Source organism: Oncorhynchus mykiss, chromosome 15, assembly GCF_013265735.2.
Source record: "Oncorhynchus mykiss isolate Arlee chromosome 15, USDA_OmykA_1.1, whole genome shotgun sequence".
Lineage (NCBI taxonomy): Eukaryota > Metazoa > Chordata > Actinopteri > Salmoniformes > Salmonidae > Oncorhynchus > Oncorhynchus mykiss.
Genome location: NC_048579.1, coordinates 44,785,204 through 44,804,105, shown reverse-complemented (window position 1 = coordinate 44,804,105; position 18,902 = coordinate 44,785,204). Strand labels below are relative to the sequence as shown.

At 44.8% G+C, this 18,902-nt stretch overlaps 1 protein-coding gene across 6 annotated transcripts in view; it reads right to left on the bottom strand.

The window, feature by feature from the left end:
• The window catches only part of LOC110490127 (Krueppel-like factor 8), a 112,755-nt gene that overhangs the window by 44,409 nt on the left and 49,444 nt on the right, over nucleotides 1–18,902 (bottom strand). For 5 of the 6 annotated variants that reach the window (XM_036944432.1, XM_036944427.1, XM_036944428.1 and 2 more), the window contains exon 2: nucleotides 5,808–6,041. In XM_036944432.1, the coding sequence (XP_036800327.1) occupies nucleotides 5,808–5,855 (48 nt within the window). In that variant the 5' untranslated portion in view covers nucleotides 5,856–6,041. Of the gene's footprint in view, nucleotides 1–5,807; nucleotides 6,042–6,447; nucleotides 6,600–18,902 lie in introns of those variants that run through there. The other variant, XM_036944431.1, reaches the window with a different exon arrangement.

Here is an 18,902-nt window from a genome sequence, read left to right as displayed (position 1 = left end):
GACGCATTTATTATTCCAAAACTACAACTCGTGGTTGAAACACATACTTCCCTACTTGACCTGTCCATTTTTAATTTGTGATAAAGTCGGCGTGATTAGATTTCCATCAGTTAGATTTTCAGTCATTTCTGTAGGCCTAATAGGTGCTTGGGTGAACAGCATGCATGTGTGTAGAGGGAGCGCTTGGAGCGAAACCGAGAGAATGTAGGGGGAAGAAATCACTTGGCTAGGTATCTTTTTTGCTGTGAGTTGCTAATGCACATAACAAATGAAAGGAACACTAGAGTCAACGTGAATTAACGGTAGGTAGTCTTCGGTACAACATTTCACCTGCCCGAAGCGGGTTCCAGATGCTGCCACCTATTGTATGACTATGGTAGAACTTCATTGCACACTAACGGTCATACCATGCAATAGGATTTGACATGGAATTGTATTAAATGTTCTTATTATTTTAACGAAAAACCGTGAGTGTGAGTGAGTGAGTGAGTGAGTGAGTGAGTGAGTGAGTGAGTGAGAGAGAGAGAGAGAGAGAGAGAGAGAATCCAAATGAGAATGTATTGCTCGCAGGTATTTATTTTTGTGTGTGTGTCAGTTTAACTGTGTGTATTTGTGTTTGCGTGTGCCTTTGGCTGTAGTGATGTGTTGTGCGGAGGGTTGCAAGGGAGGGGGTGGGTTAGCAGTGAAGAGGTGGAGGAGGGGGTAGGGAGGGGTGTGGGCAAGCAGACTACATCACACAGTCTTTCCAACTCCCGCCAGAGCCCCGTTGCCATGGCTACCAGAGAGCGGAAGCCTCCCTCGATATTAGGGGCCTAGGCGAGAGAGAGAGATGCAGCTTGAGCCCCACCCTCTTCAACATATACACACACTGTACAAAACATTAAGGACACCTGCTCTTTCCATGACACTAACCAGGTTTTCATATACGGTCAAACCGTATAAAAAAAAAACGTCAGCTGTGATGGAAACAGGAAGTTACGGTACAATTTTATAAATACAGACAGATAATTTGTTCGTTCGACGTGGTGGGATTTTTTTGTGTCGGTAAAATGTATTATGTGCAAAATGGAGGCGGAGATGCCTTTATGCACAGATATCGATATTAACCATCATATTGAAGTAAAAATGGATTCGGCAAAGACATGGTGTGTGGTGACTCGGGAAAGCATGCAGTTTATTAGGCTACAGATGAAATAAATGATGATGAACTGCACAGGGTGGTGAAAGTGCAAAGTGATGAGCTTGATGCTCCTTTCAATAAACCTGGTCTTATTCTGCTGACATGATGATCGCTACCTTTTGACTAACACGCATACTTTCAGCCTTATCCATACTAATCTCATCATGTAGAATAGGCTAACCACACAGCCTATCTGCGCTGCATCTGTGAGCTGTTGGCTAAGGTGCAAGTGCCAATACCAGAGTAGACACATTTACAGTTTGTGACAGTAGAGTTGAAAATGCGATGGAAACATATTAAACTGTAGATTTTTATTGAATACATAAAAACTTAAGCGGTATTAGGAAGATGTTCCTAATGTTTGGTATACTCTGCGTATATCAACAAATCAGGGAGGGCACTAGAACAGTCTGTAGCACCCATACTTATTAGCTTACTAGAATCTGAAGTCTACTGTTTGCTGATGATCTGGTGCTTCTGGCCCCAACCAAGGAGGGCCTACAGCAGCACCTAAATCTTCTGCACAGATCTGTCAGACCTGGGCCCTGAATCTCAGTAATACAAAAATAATGGTGTTCCAAAAAGGTCCAGTTGCCAGAAACACAAATTCCATCTAGACACCATAGCCCTAGAGCACACAAAAAATGAAGCCTACCTCAGCCTAAACAGAACCACAGGCAACTTCCACGAGCTGTGAACGATCTGAGAGACAAAGCAAGAAGGGCCTTTGATGCTACAAAAAGGAACCTACTGTAAAATTCAACAAATTGCCCTTTATGGTTGTGAGGTCTGGGGTCCGCTCACCAACCAAGAATTCACAAAATAGGACAAACACCAAATTGAGACTCTGCATTGCAGAATTCTGCAAAAACGTCCGCCGTGTATCAGCGTAAAACACCAAATAATGCATGCAGAGCAGAATTAGGCCAATGCTCGCTAATGATCAAAATCCAGAAAAGAGACGTTCATTTCTACAACCACCTAAAAGGAAATGATTCCCAAACCTTCCATAACAAAGAGAAATGAACCTGGAGAAGAGTCCCCTAAGCAAGCTGGTACTGGGGCTCTGTTCATAAACACAAACAGACCCCACAGAGCCGCAGGACAGCAACACAATTAGACACAACCAAACAAAAAGACAATTGCTTGACACATTGAAAATAATTAACCAAACAACAGAGCAAACTAGAATGCTATTTGTCTCTAAACAGAGAGTACACAGTGGCAGAATACCTGACCACCGCGACTGACCCAACATTGAGCGAGTGAGTGTGAGATGAAAGGGCGAGACAAATCAAGAGACTTACACCAGGCTCCCTTGAGAGTGAATCTAATGTTGTGGGGAATCCCTTAGTTCTCCCTCTCACTCTGTCCATCCCTTACTTCCTTCCCCCCTCGCTCTCCTTCTCTTACGTCTCTATCTATTGCCCACTTACTTACTTGTTCAGTCTAGTATTACCTCTAGTTCTGGCTGTTACTAGTGAGACAGTCTGGCAGGGTCCAGGGTTGTGTTCAGTAGGCACAAAATGGGAGGAAACATTTTGAATCAGAACGTGTCTAACAAAAATTGTCCATAAATGTCCTTTGACAAGTGAATTTAAAATGAAAAGCTGAAATATTGTGAGTCAACAAGTATTCAACCCCTTTGTCATGACAAGCCCAAGTCATATAATAAGTTGCATGGACTCACTCTGTGTCCAATAATAGTGTTTGACGTGAATTTCAAACACCGATTCAACCACAAAGACCAGGGAGGTTTTCCAATGCCTATTGGAAAATGGGTATAAAACCCCCCACAAAAAAAACCCACATTGAATATCCCTTTGAGCATGGTGAAGTTATTAATTACACTTGGATGGTGTATCAATACACGCAGTCACTACAAAATACAGGCGTTGTTTCTAACTCAGTTGCCGGAGAGGAAGGAAACCTGTACAGAAAAGGAGTGAAAAGAAGGAAGCTTGTACAGAATAAAAATATTCCAAAACATGCATCCCGTTTGCAACAAGGCAATAAAAGTAATACTGCAATAACTGTGGCAAAGCAATTAACGTTCTGTCCTGAATACAAAGTGTCATGTTCGGGGCAAAACCAATACAACACAAAATATTTAAAAAACTTTGCTTTTGCCCCCTTGTGAATGGGAGTGGGACCGGCGAGGGTACCATGTTACCAAAAAGTGTCTGCTGCTCCAGAAATGCCCCTCCACCCACCCATAGATCAATCTTTGCTGGGCGGCTCACGAGTGGTGGTCAACACACACACACACAGACGTGCACATACTCACAGGCACGGGCAAACATGTATGCGTGGGCAAACACAAACAAGGGTGCGGGCAAACACACACACGACAACCCAACCACACCCCTCTCTAAAGAGCACTTATGTAATGGTGGCCCACCCAGCCCCTGCCCCTCCCTCCCTTTCCCCCATCTAACTCTTCCTCCCTCCATTCACAACGTACCACATAGAAATGTAACACAGGCCTATAGAGCCAACATGATTACCTACTTCACATGACAGAGAATCTATTCTACACAACACATTTCTCTCTAGATGCTCTGTAACTTTGTATTGCTTACCCAACCTGTTTACCATATATGCATAGTCACTTTAACTATACATTAATGTACATACTACCTCAATTGGCCCGACCAACCAGTGCTCCCACACATGGGCTAACCGGGCTATCAGCATAACTCTCTTTTACGCCAAACTCTCTTTTACGCTACTGCTACTCTCTGTTCATCATATATACATAGTCCCTTTAACCATATCTATATGTACATACTACCTCAAATCAGCCTGACTAATCAGTGTCTGTATATAGCCTCGCTACTGTATATAGCCTCGCTACTGTATATAGCCTCGCTACTGTTTATAGCCTCGCTACTGTATATAGCCTCGTTACTCTATGTAGCCTCGCTACTCTATGTAGCCTCGCTACTCTATGTAGCCTCGCTATGGTATATAGCCTCGCTACTGTATGTAGCCTCGCTACTGTTATAGCCTCGCTACTGTATGTAGCCTCGCTACTGTATGTAGCCTCTCTACTGTATATAGCCTCTCTACTGTATGTAGCCTCTACTGTTTATAGCCTCGCTACTGTATATAGCCTCGCTACTGTATATAGCCTCGCTACTGTATATAGCCTCGCTACTGTATATAGCCTCGCTACTCTATATAGCCTCGCTACTCTATATAGCCTCGCTACTGTATATAGCCTCGCTACTGTTTATAGCCTCGCTACTGTATATAGTTTCGCTACTCTATATAGCCTCGCTACTCTATATAGCCTCGCTACTCTATGCAGCCTCGCTACTCTATGTAGCCTCGCTGCTGTATGTAGCCTCGCTACTGTATGTAGCCTCGCTACGGTATATAGCCTCGCTACTGTATGTAGCCTCGCTACTGTATGTAGCCTCGCTACTTTTATAGCCTCGCTACTGTATGTAGCCTCGCTACTGTATGTAGCCTCTCTACTGTATGTAGCCTCTACTGTTTATAGCCTCGCTACTGTTATAGCCTCGCTACTGTATATAGCCTCGCTACTGTATATAGCCTCGCTACTGTATATAGCCTCGCTACTGTTATAGCCTCGCTACTGTATATAGCCTCGCTACTGTATATAGCCTCGCTACTGTTATAGCCTCGCTACTGTATATAGCCTCGCTACTGTATATAGCCTCGCTACTCTATATAGCCTCGCTACTGTTTATAGCCTCGCTACTCTATATAGCCTCGCTACTCTATATAGCCTCGCTACTCTATTATATAGCCTCGCTACTCTATGTAGCCTCGCTACTCTATGTAGCCTCGCTACTGTATGTAGCCTCGCTACGGTATATAGCCTCGCTACTGTATGTAGCCTCGCTACTGTATGTAGTCTCGCTACTGTATGTAGCCTCGCTACTGTATGTAGCCTCGCTACTGTATGTAGCCTCTCTACTGTATGTAGCCTCTACTGTTTATAGCCTCGCTACTGTTAGAGCCTCGCTAGTGTATATAGCCTCGCTACTGTATATAGCCTCGCTACTGTATATAGCCTCGCTACTGTTATTTTTCACTGTCTTTTTACTGTTGTTTTTATTTCTTTACTTATCTATTGTTCACCTAATACCTATTTTTTACTGAAAAATTGCACTGTTGGTTAGGGCCTGTAAGTAACCATTTCAAGTATTCGGCGTACACAACAAATAAACTCTGATTTGATTTAAAGTTGCCACGATTCCCTATTCCAAATCATCTGTCCAACACCAAACATTTTATTCTGAATTTTCTGTTCTTAGTTTGCACAGTCCTAACCCAATGAACCCCACCCACTCTGCAGGTCCCCTCCTCCATCTCTCTCCACCAACCTCCCCCGCCCTTACTCTTCTTATCTAACCATCCACACCCTCTCCACCCTTCTCTCTCTCACTCTTTCCTCTCCAGCCAGTCATCACCACCCCACCTTTTCCTCCACCCTCTCTAACAGTCCAGAGACAGAGCCGGTCTCCATTTTCTTTCAGCCTCTCTCTACACCTACCCACCTACAACCATTTGTCCCTGTGTCTCTCTAGTCTTCCCCACCCCTCTAACTGTCCCTCTACCCCACCTCATTCACCCATTCCTATCCTCCTCTCACCGTGCACTCCACCTCTTCTGGTTCTGGTTTGATGTGTACTGAGGGCATGTCTTCTTCTTCCACCTGGGTCTGGGGCTCGGTCTTGGGTTCCTTCTTGGGAACCTTGGGTTGGGGCTCCTTCTTGGGTTGGGGCTCCTTCTTGGGTTGGGGCTCCTTCTTGGGTTGGGGCACCTTTGGATGTGGTTGGGACTGGGAGGTGGCACCACTGCTGGCCTTCTTAGGACTCGACTGGCACTGCAGAGGGAGAGACAGGACTGTTAGCCAGTAGTAGCACATACGGAGAAGAGAAAGAGTTACACTGGAAGAGATGACATGTTAAACACATCTAGAGAACGGCGATAGAGAGAGAGAGAGAGAGAGAGAGAGAGAGAGAGAGAGAGAGAGGCACAGTAATCAGGGGAACAGTCAGACTACCGCTACACAGGGAGAAAGGACATGCTAGCCAACTGTTACATACCCTGACATACAAACACAGAGAGATGAGAGGAGGAGGAGTTGGGTGAAAGCAGTAGAGAGGTGAGATAGAGGTCGAGAGAGGCAAAGAGAAAGATAACAAAGCCATAAGAGAGGAGAGGTGAGAACAGGGGGAGGGGTAGAAGAGACAGGTAAGGAAATGACACACAAATAAAACCAGCATTACCCTCTTCTCAAACGGTAGGCCTATTACTCTGAAACTGTGCTATGCAGAAAGACAAATAATATATAAAAAGGGTAGGCCTATGCGAGAGGAAAAGAGAAAGAGACATAGAAGTAGAGAGAGAGAGAGGGAGAGAGAGAGAGAGGGAGAGAGAGCCTGATCCTAGCCCTGCCAGTGAGGGAATGAGAGCGAAAGAGAAACAGAGAAGCAGCTCAACAGAAGTATTGTGTCCCCTCCCTCTCTCTCACTGGTAGGCAGTCACACCCTTCTCTAGAAGCAGAGGGGAGTGGAGAGAGAGAGAAAGACACACACAATCTCGACGCACACACTCGTTCAATTCAATTCAAGGGGGCTTTACTGGCATGGGAAACATTGGATTACACGACCAAAGCAAGTGAAATAAACCATGCAGAAAAGTGAGGAGAAACCAAAAACTATTATCAACTGTGTAGCGTTTTTAACAATGTGCAAATAGTTGTAATAGGAATAGTAGAGGAAGATCAATATGGGTTGTATTTACAATGTTTGTGCTCTACTGGTTGCCCTGTTTCCATAGCAACGGGTCACAAATCTTGCTGCTGTGACGGCACATTGCTGTATTTCGCCTAACAGACATGGGAGTTTATCAATGTTTGATTTGTTTTCTAATTCTTTGTGGGTATGATCTGAGGGAAATATGTATCTCTAATATGGTCAGACATTTGGCACGAGGTCAGGAATTGCAGCTCAGATTCCACCTCATTTTGCGGGCAGTGGGCACATAGCCTGTCTTCTCTCTATGGCGATCTCTCTCAACAGCAAGACCATGGTCACGGAATCTGTACATAGTCAAGGATTTCCTTAATTTTGGGTCCGTCACAGTGGTCAAGTATTCTGACCCTGTGGATTCTCTGTTTAGGGCCAGATATCATTCCAATTTGCTCTGTTTTTTGGTTGATTCTTTCCAGTGTGTCAAATAGCTACCTTTTTGTTTTCTCATAATTTGGTTGTGTTGCTGTCCTGGGACTCTGTGGGGTCTGTTTGTGAACAGCACCAGAAACAGCTTGCTGAGGGGGCTCTTCTCTAGGTTCATCTCTCTGTAGGTGAGGGTTTTGTGGTGAAATGTGTGGGCATCACTTCCTTTCAGGTGGTTGTAGCACTTAAAAACAGCTCTTTTCTGGATTTGAACATTAGCGGGCATAGTCCTAATTCTGCATGTACTGCTTGGGGTTTTGCTTTGTACATGAAGGTTATTTTTTAAAGAATTCTGCATGCAATGTCATTTACAAAATAGCCTCCAACACTCTACTCAGCAAATTGGATGCAGTCTATCACAGTGCCATCCGTTTTGTCATCAAAGCCCCATATACTACCCACCACTGCGACCTGTACGCTCTCGTTGGCTGGCCCTCGCTACATATTTGTCGCCAAACCCACTGGCTCCAGGTCATCTGTAAGTCTTTGCTAGGTAAAGCCCCGCCTTATCTCAGCTCACTATGGCAACACCAACCCGTAGCAAGCGCTTCAGACGATATATTTCACTGGTCATCCCCAAAACTAACACCCCCTTAGGCCGCCTTTCCTTCCAGTTCTCTGCTGCGAATGACTGGAATGAATTGCAAAAATCACAATAGCATGTTCATTAGTTTATGTTACTGTAGGATACATGTCAAAAACAAAAAACACCAACATTGAAGTGTTCAATGCATTATTTTTGTGGGATGCCTTTGTCATGAAACAGAAAGCATATGTGTTAAAACACAGGAAAATGTTATTTTTATAACAACTAAATAACATAACCCAACCCCAGATGCACGGTGAGCAATTAGAAAACGTCAGTAGGGAAAGTCTGCACAAAACCAACAATGGCATTGTAATGAATTTAAAAGTAATCGATATGACAGCAGTCAAATAGTCAAGTATTGTCTGCACTTGTTCCAAACGTCAGATTCCACGCGTATCCATTCCTCTTGGTCTTTTTGCCATTGTGAATTCCGGACACTCTCACTGCGTAGGAGTCGACTGATAAGACTGCTACGGTGGCGCGTGGATTGATATAGGGTACATACCATTTTGAGATTAGAATTAGAATATGTCGTATCAATACAATGGAATGGCCAGCCCTGCTCTTCATTCACAACTGGCGATTACATAATTATGCATCGTTCGCTTCCCCTCGCTCATCAACTCACCCATTCTCCCCAATCATACTCGACTCCATTGATTTCATCTGTTATATGTGTGAAATGAGTTTATGTTCAGTTGAGGAAATGATCAGGGTGATTATCAACTGGGCATGGCACCTTCCACTTCCACTGTCGGGAGGAGGAGGGGCAATGAGGGACAACCTTTTAAAAATAAATGACATGCCCTCTTAAAACTGGTTATAACTCCGGTTCTGTTTATGACATTACAATTCTAACAGCAGTAAGTTATATAGACTTATTTAGGAAATGGTCAGTCACAGTGGTATTCTGCCACTGTGTACTCTCTGTTAACCCTAGATTCACTAAAGCATTCATTTGACTTGCTCATGATTTTCTATTTTTGTTATTACTCTGCCATTTTTTTAAAGTCACGCCCCCCCCTCTGTCCTTCACCAAAATGAAGGAAAGCTTTGACTATATACACACTCGGTGAGCATAGCCTTGCTATTGAGAGAGGCTGCCGTAGGCAGACCTGGTTCTCGAGAGAAAACTGAGGACTGCACTTCCTAACCTCCTGCCAAACGTATGACCATATTAGAGACACATGCAGTGCCTTCAGAAAGTATTCACACCCCTTCACATTTTCTACATTTGGTTGAGTTACAACCTAAATTTGTCACTGGCCTACACACAATACCCCATCATGTCAAAGTGGAATTATGGCACCATTTTCATTTACCGGACATTTAAGAAAAGGACTGGATTCATATGCATCGGTTGCACAACCTGATTAGAGCGTCCACCCCCCCTGCTCAGAATGCCAGACATCCCTTTTACTTTATGTTAATTCATCTTAACAGAACATGCAACTGCAATGCAACGGCGTGCATCCTTCTTACCGAATACCCATGAGATGTTACAACACATAGGTGGCACATCCGTATGGCTAGGGGAAGCTTTCCCTAAAGTACACTGAATTAGCCTAAATAGCTTATATACATAAGTAAATACAATTATTAAAAATAGGGTACCACATCATAAAGCATGATTTGGCCACACAGGCTACACTTCTTAAACAAAAAAAGGCTGTGGATTTAAATCACATAGCCTACAGTTGGAAGGGCCCGCAATTTGGGCAGAGCAACAAAAAAAATACAATCTCAGAAAAACAGTTTGGATAATGAAATGGCTATTGCTGTAAATAGAAGACAACGAAAAGACTCCAATCTGTCTTTTAATTATGAAAATTCGCAACCTAAAGTTATCAGCCATCTCCCCGGTAAATGTGCATATTCACGGTCTGTCATTGGGTCAGTGCTACGTTTGCTTGTTTTAGGACAATAATTTTTTTCTTCCAGGTTAGATGAACGCCATATTGTATTTGTCTCTCCCAATAACGGCCGGCATTTTTTGGGATCGATTTTGTCGAGGCTACTTTAAAGCCAGGTAAGACGTGCTTCAAAGTATGTAGTGAAATGTCCAGCTGGGTAGTGTTTCCTCTGACACGTTGGTGCGGCTTGGCGGGGTCGTGTTTCAGAGGATGCAAGGCTCTTGACCTTTGACCTCTCCCTAGTCTGTAGGGCTGCGGCTGATAGGGCAACACGTTAATTACCAATTGGATAACAAGAATTGGGGAGAAAAAGGGGTAAAAGTGCCCAAAAATATATAGAAATAAAACATAAAATCCTTAAGAGTCTATTGATACACCCGTGCGTTTATCTGAGTAACATAATAAAACAATCCCCATCAAAATGTCAGTTGAAACTAGAGATACCTTTTTTTTTTTGTATTGGCTGCATCCGCCTATGTCGGCCTTCCGCATCTGCGGGGGAAGGTGGCCAAGCTACAGCGGTGTTTTGTCGGACCTTGAGACATCCAGAAAACATGACCCCACTGTGTAAAGGGGAGACTCTCACAAACAGGCGGTGTTCTCCGTTTCGCTCTACGACCAACACAAGTGTCACGGGACTCATCTGAAGCTAACCCATACAAATGAATGGAAGTATGGAGGTAGATGATTCGAACAAAAATAAGGGCTTCAATTTGTGACCATCTCGATACAATCCCATATGTTAGCTTAGTGGAAGCTAGCAATGATCAAACACCAATTTGACAGAGCTTGAAGAAGAACTTTGAAAATAATAAAATGGGCAAATGTTGCCCAATCCAGATGTGGAACACTCTTAGAGACTTACCCAGAAACCCTCACAGCTGTCATCTCTGCCAAATGTGTTTCTAGCATGTAGTGACTCAGGGGGTTGAATACTTAACTAATAATGATGTGAATATGAGTGGTTTTTTCCCACTTTTGACATCAAGAGTATTTTGGGCAGATCACTAGCAAGAAATGACACAGTTTAATCGCATTTAATAACACAACAAATGGGAATAAAGTCCAGGGGTGTGAATACTTTCTGAAGGCTCTGTAGCACATTTCCCTCCGATTATTTTTTTAAACATTTTTTATTTCACCTTTATTTAACCAGGTAGGCAAGTTGAGAACAAGTTCTCATTTACAATTGCGACCTGGCCAAGATAAAGCAAAGCAGTTCGACACATACAACGACACAGAGTTACACATGGAGTAAAACAAACATACAGTCAATAATACAGTATAAACAAGTCTATATACGATGTGAGCAAATGAGGTGAGATAAGGGAGGTAAAGGCAAAAAGGCCATGGTGGCAAAGTAAATACAATATAGCAAGTAAAACACTGGAATGGTAGATTTGCAATGGGAGAATGTGCAAAGTAGAAATAAAAATAATGGGGGTGCAAAGGAGCAAATTAAATACAGTAGGAAAAGAGGTAGTTATTTGGGCTAAATTATAGGTGGGCTATGTACAGGTGCAGTAATCTGTGAGCTGCTCTGACAGTTGGTGCTTAAAGCTAGTGAGGGAGATAAGTGTTTCAAGTTTCAGAGATTTTTGTAGTTCGTTCCAGTCATTGGCAGCAGAGAACTGGAAGGAGAGGCGGCCAAAGAAAGAATTGGTTTTGGGGGTGACTTTGGGAGAGATATACTTGCTGGAGCGTGTGCTACAGGTGGGAGATGCTATACCAATCGAGGATTGGTAGGATGGTCAGTTTTACAAGGGTATGTTTGGCAGCATGAGTGAAGGATGCTTTGTTGCGAAATAGGAAGCCAATTCTAGATTTAACTTTGGATTGGAGATGTTTGATATGGGTCTGGAAGGAGAGTTTACAGTCTAACCAGACACCTAAGTATTTGTAGTTGTCCACGTATTCTAAGTCAGAGCCGTCCAGAGTAGTAATGTTGGACAGGCGGGTAGGTACAGGTAGCGATCGGTTGAAGAGCATGCATTTAGTTTTACTTGTATTTAAGAGCAATTGGAGGCCACGGAAGGAGAGTTGTATGGCACTGAAGCTTGCCTGGAGGGTTGTTAACACAGTGTCCAAAGAAGGGCCAGAAGTATACAGAATGGTGTCGTCTGCGTAGAGGTGGATCAGAGACTCACCAGCAGCAAGAGCGACCTCATTGATGTATACAGAGAAGAGAGTCGGTCCAAGAATTGAACCCTGTGGCACCCCCATAGAGACTGCCAGAGGTCCGGACAGCAGACCCTCCGATTTGACACACTGAACTCTATCAGAGAAGTAGTTGGTGAACCAGGCAAGGCAATCATTTGAGAAACCAAGGCTGTCGAGTCTGCCGATGAGGATGTGGTGATTGACAGAGTCGAAAGCCTTGGCCAGATCAATGAATACGGCTGCACAGTAATGTTTCTTATCGATGGCGGTTAAGATATCATTTAGGACCTTGAGTGTGGCTGAGGTGCACCCATGACCAGCTCTGAAACCAGATTGCATAGCAGAGAAGGTATGGTGAGATTCGAAATGGTCGGTAATCTGTCTGTTGACTTGGCTTTCGAAGACCTTAGAAAGGCATGGTAGGATAGATATAGGTCTGTATTACACAGACTTGAATTTGAAAACAAATCCAATCTTGATAAACTCCCATATCTATTAGATGAAATACCACAGTGTTCCATCACAGCAGCAAGATGTGTGACCTGTTGCCACAAGAAAAGGACAACCAGTGAAGAACAAACACCATTGTAAATACAACCGAAGGTAAACATGTGTCCCATGCCAATAAAGCCCATTGAATTGAATTGAGAGAGAATGAGTTGGCTGCAATATGGAAATGTTTAGGTGTGGGGGTGGGGAAGGAGGGAGGGAGGGAGGAGGAGCAGACATGTGACCCAGCTGCAGCAGATTCCTCACAGAGGTGTGGTCCCCCAATCAGCCTAGGTGTGGCTCCACTCACACACACACACACACACACACACACCATCCCCCCACTACACAGACACGCCTCCCCCCACCACACACACACCACTTCCCCTTCACACATGCTGTCCTCTCCCAATGACCATTGTAGAGGAACAGAGACCCCTCTATAGTCACAAAAGTAAGCAGTGAGCTCAATGTGATGTGACACCTCTGACTAGCTAGCTAACCACAACAGACAGAGAGCAGTAGATCCACAGAGTCAGCCCTGTTTGTCCCACTACAAGAAGAGAGGGAGAGAGGAGAGGGTGGGGTGGGACCCCAGCCCTGTTTGTCCCACTACAGGAAGAGAGGGAGGGAGGAGAGGGTGGGGTGGGACCCCAGCCCTGTTTGTCTCACTACAGGAAGAGAGGGAGGGAGGGAGGGAGGAGAGGGTGGGGTGGGACCCCAGCCCTGTTTGTCCCATTACAGGAAGTTACAGAGAGAGAGAGAGGGAGGGAGGGAGGAGAGAGTGGGGTGGGACCCCAGCCCTGTTTGTCCCACTACAGGAAGTTACAGAGAGAGAGGGGGACCCCAGCCCTGTTTGTCCCACTACAGGAAGTTACAGAGAGAGAGAGGGAGGAGAGGGTGGGACCTCAGCCCTGTTTGTCCCACTACAGGAAGTTACAGAGAGAGAGAGAGAGGGAGGGGTGGGTGGGACCGGGTGGGTGGGACCCCCACCCAGACCCCCACCCACCCCTGTTTGTCCCACTACAGGGAGTTACAGAGAGAGAGAGAGGGAGGGAGTAGAGGGTGGGGTGGAGGGTGGGGTGGGACCCCAGCCCTGTTTGTCCCACTACAGGAAGTTACAGAGAGAGAGGGAGGGAGGGAGGGAGGGAGGGAGGAGAGGGTGGGGTGGGACCCCAGCCCTGTTTGTCCCACTACAGGAAGTTACAGAGAGAGGGGGAAGAGAAAGTAGAAGGCAGAAGGGGGAAGAGAGCATGGGGAGAGAAAGAGGGCGGGATAGAGGGAAGGGGAACAGAAACCGGACAGGGAGTGAAAGGGACAGCAAGGGTGGGATAGAGGGAGGGAATGAGGGGCAGAAAAAAAGATAAAGAAAAAGAGAGAGCATGATGAGTGTGAGAGAGGGGAAGACCGTGTGTGACAGAGCGGGAGAGGGGGGAACAGAGTGACTATTTGGGTCAGTGCTCTTCCCTCCTCTCCTCCCCTGTCTCCACACCTCGTGGCTGCCTGGCTGTGTCCCTCCCTGTGGGTCCCGCACGTGGGCACAGTGTGGCCTGTCGTCTAGAACACACACGCCTATATCCCACAGACACAAAATTGGACACAGGAGTCTCTGGGACCATTGTGGCTTTAACCTTTTGCGTGTAGGGGGCAGTATTTTCGTTTTTAGCTAAAAAAAAACATATCCATTTGAAACTGCCTATTTCTCAGCCCCAGAAACTAGAATATTCATATAATTAGTCAGATTAGTCAGATTTGGATAGAAAACACTCTAAAGTTTCCAAAACTGTAATAATATTGTCTGTGAGTATAACAGAACTGATATTGCAGGCGAAAGCCTGAGGAAAATCCAATCAGGAAGTGCCTCTTATTTTGAAACCTCTGTTCCTATGCATGCCTATCCTCCATTTAAAGGGATATCAACCAGATTCATTTTGCTATGGCTTCCCTAAGGTGTCAACAGTCTTTAGACATAGTTTCATGCTTTTATTTTGAAAAATGAGCGTGAAGGATCACATTGCGTAAGTGGAGAGGGGGGGCTCTCAGAGTGAATTTTGCGCAACTTGAGTAAAGCCGCTATTGGCTGTTATTGAAAAACCTACACACTCGGTTGATATATTATCGAATACTTATTTTAAAAACAGACTGAGTGTTGATTATAAAAAACGTTTGACATGTTTCTGTGGACATTATGGATATTATTTGGAATATATGTCTGCATTGTCGTGACCGCTCTTTCCTGTGGATTTCTGAACATAACGTGACAAACATACGTCGGTATTTTGGGTATAGAAATAATCTTTATGGAACAAAAGGAACATTTGTTGTGTAACTGGGAGTCTCATGAGTGAAAAAATCCAAAGATCAAAGGTAAAGATTTTTTTGATTGCTTTTCTGATTTTCGTGACCTAGCTACTTAATGCTTAGTGTACATAATGTTATGCGATGCTATCTATAAACTTACACAAACGCTTGGATTGCTTTCGCTGTAAAGCATAATTTCAAAATCTGAGACGACAGGTGGATTAACAAATGGCTAAACTGTGTTTTCCTATACTGCCCTTGTAATTTCATGAATAGGAATATTATTTGACTGTGGCGCTATGCTATTCAGCGGTTGCTGATGACAATTATCCCGCTACCGGGATGGATAGCGTCAACAAGTTAACAGCACACAGTGACACAAGGCCCATCACAGTGCCATCCGTTTTGTCACCAAATCCCCATATACTACCCACCACTGCGACCTGTATGCTCTCGTTCGCTGGCCCTTGCTACATATTGGTCACCAAACCCACTGGCTCCAAATGATCTATAAGTCTTTGCTAGGTAAAGCCCCCTTATCTTAGCTCGCTGGTCACCATGGCAACACCCACCCGTAGCACGTGCTCCACCAGGTATATTTCACTGTTCACCCCCAAAGCCAACTCATTAGGCCGCCTTCCCTTCCAGTTCTCTGCTGCCAATGACAGGAACGAACTGCAAAAAATCACTGAAGCTGGAGACTTATATCTTACCGATCGCTGCACCTATACACAGCCCATCTGTAAATAGCACAACCAACTACCTCATCCCCATATAGTTATTTACCCTCTTGCTCTTTTGCACCCCAGTATCTCTACTTCATATCATCATCTGCACATCTATCACTACAGTGTTAATGATAAATTGTAATTATTTCACCTCTATGGCCTATTTGTTGCCTTACATCCCTAATCTTACTACATTTGCACACACTGTATAAAGATTTGTTTCTACTGTATTATTGACTGTACGTTTGTTTATGTGTAACTCTGTGTTGTAGTATGTGTTGAACTGCTATGCTTTATCTTGGCCTGGTCGCAGTTGTAAATGAGAACTTGTTCTGAACTGGCCGACCTGGGTAAATAAAGGTGGAATAAAAAATAAAATAAAAAAATGGCCATTGACTATGAGGTAAGGAAAATGGGACAGATCCAGAATGAAGGAAATGACAGTATGTTCTGTCTACTTTAACGCGACTTCATGTTTGTTCAGTATGAGGTAAGACAGTATATGGTTTACCATCGCGACTCACAGATGACACGGCTGACACAAATAGAAGACCACAGCCAAGAGAACACAGACAGACACATAATTTTAAAAAACACACACACACACGCACGCGCGCGCACACACACATAAATTACACCACATATACAGCAAACACACACACACACACATAAATTACACCGCATATACAGCAAACACACACACACACACACACACACACACACACACACACATACACACACACACACACACAGTGACCTGGCCTTGCCCCCTCTCCTCCAGTTTCAGTCCTGCCTCTCAGTGGCTGCTATGAAGTCTGCCACTCTGACCTCTGTGTGTTCTGCTTAACAGTCATAATGAAAAAGGAGCATAAGTGTAGTGGGCACTCTGGACACACACAGTCTTCCTCTGGTGGAGAGTAGCTGATCAAGAAACGTCCATGTAAGAGAGAAAACGTCCTGTTTACCATGCAGACAGATGAGGGAGGGAGGTTTCTAGGCTCTAGTCTTAGGTTCTGCAGGCGGATGAGGGAGGGAGGTTTCTAGGCTCTAGTCTTATGTTCTGCAGGCAGATGAGGGAGGGAGGTTTCTAGGCTCTAGTCTTAGGTTCTGCAGGCAGATGAGGGAGGGAGGTCTCTAGGCTCTAGTCTTGTGTTCTGCAGGCGGATGAGGGAGGGAGGTTTCTAGGCTCTAGTCTTAGGTTCTACTAGGCTCATAAGCTCTACCACTGTTTGCTTTTCCTCCTAGAGCACCGGATGAGAGGAGAAGAGGGCGAGGAAAGAGGAGAGGAGTGGCCACATGAGATGATGAGAAAAATAAGACACTGTACAGGTATGAGAGGGAACAGAGAGCTGGAGGGGTAGTAGGAGAGAGAGGAGCGGGAACAGAGAGCTAGAGGGATAGTAGGAGAGAGAGGAGAGGGAACAGAGAGCTAGAGGGGTAGTAGGAGAGAGAGGAGAGGGAACAGAGAGCTAGAGGGGTAGTAGGAGAGAGAGGAGAGGGACCAGAGAGCTAGAGGGGTAGTAGGAGAGAGAGGAGAGGGAACAGAGAGCTAGAGGGGTAGTAGGAGAGAGAGGAGAGGGACCAGAGAGCTAGAGGGGTAGTAGGAGAGAGAGGAGAGGGACCAGAGAGCTAGAGGGGTAGTAGGAGAGAGAGGAGAGGGAACAGAGAGCTAGAGTGGTAGTAGGAGAGAGAGGAGAGGGAACAGAGAGCTAGAGGGGTAGTAGGAGAGAGAGGAGAGGGAACAGAGAGCTAGAGGGGTAGTAGGAGAGAGAGGAGAGGGAACAGAGAGCTAGAGGGGTAGTAGGAGAGAGAGGAGAGGGAACAGAGAGCTAGAGGGGTAGTAGTAGAGAGAGGAGAGGGAACATAAGAATTTGTTCTTAACTGACTTGCCTAGTTAAATAAAAGGTAAACAAATAAAATGAAATAAATAATACCTTTTGGTTTGCTATACATTTTTTCAGGATAGTCCTTGGTAGTAAGAATCCTTCCAGGTAATTCTGTCAAAAATCAAGGTTTTTAGGTATGGAATTTTGATTTGGAGTCAAGGTTGTTGTAGAGGGTAGTATCCTCTAAGTCTTTGCAAAATCAATTGCATTACATTTTTCTTGCAGGAAAAAGTCAGGCTCTCTCTCAAGGTGGAGTAGGGGCGGGGTCAGAAGAAAGGGGGGCGAGGTGTGCAGCCTCAGTAACAGGAGGCTTGACATGGGGGGAGGGAAACAGAGAAGGGGTGGGGCAATAAAGCTCTCTCTCTAGAACTGTGTCAAGGGGGGGGGGGGGGGGGGGGGGGGTGTGACTGGAGAGAGGACAGTACACACGAAAGCACGCAGGCGTGACCACTTCAGACCACACGCTGTAACGTCTGACTGCTGATAGTTTTCAGACCATTCGACATGACTGAGCCCTCCCTCTCTTCCTATGGATATTATGGACCTCCAACCTCCTCAGATCACACTCTATCCACCAGTCTGTACAATATATGTGTCAACTCCACCAGCCCCAACCCTGCCAGCCCCTACCAATTTCACTAGCCTCCTATCTATTGCTCCAATCAGCCCCTTCCCTAGCCCCAAGCCATGTCCATGTCCCAGCCATGGCTCAGTTTGGCATAGGAGTGGGACATACAGCAAATGTTACACATTATATCCAGGAAAACTAGCTGAGACCCAGCAGTACCAGGTGGCTACTTCTCACTACATACAGTCCCTCAACATAGACACTAAACACAAATAGAAACGCAACATATCAAGTTGAAGCTGAAATAGAAAGAGCCCAGATATTTACCATACGCACACATTTGTTTACATCCCTGTTAGTGAGCATTGATCAGTGTGTGTCAGTGAACAGCATGATCATTACACAGGTGCACCTTGTGCTGGGGACAAGAAAAAGCCACTTTAAAATATGCAGTTTTGTCACACAACACAATGCCACAGATAACTCATTTGAGGGAGCGTACAATTGGCATGCAGAGTGCAGGAATATCCACCAGAGCTGTTGCCAGAGAATTTAATGTTCATTTCTCTATCATACGCATAGTCGCTTTAAAAAATGTGTAAGTACGTTCAAAATATAGGTCGACCGATTAATCGGAATGGCCGATATCAAGTTTTCATAACAATCGGAAATCTGTATTTTTGGGCGCCGATTCAAAAAAATTATGTTTTTTAATAAAAAAAATTAAAAACTTTTATTTAACTAGGCAAGTCAGTGAATAACATATTCTTATTTTCAATGACGGCCTAGGAACGGTGGGTTAACTGCCTCGTTCAGGGGCAGAACGACAGATTTTCACCTTGTCAGCTCGGGGGATCCAATCTTGCAACT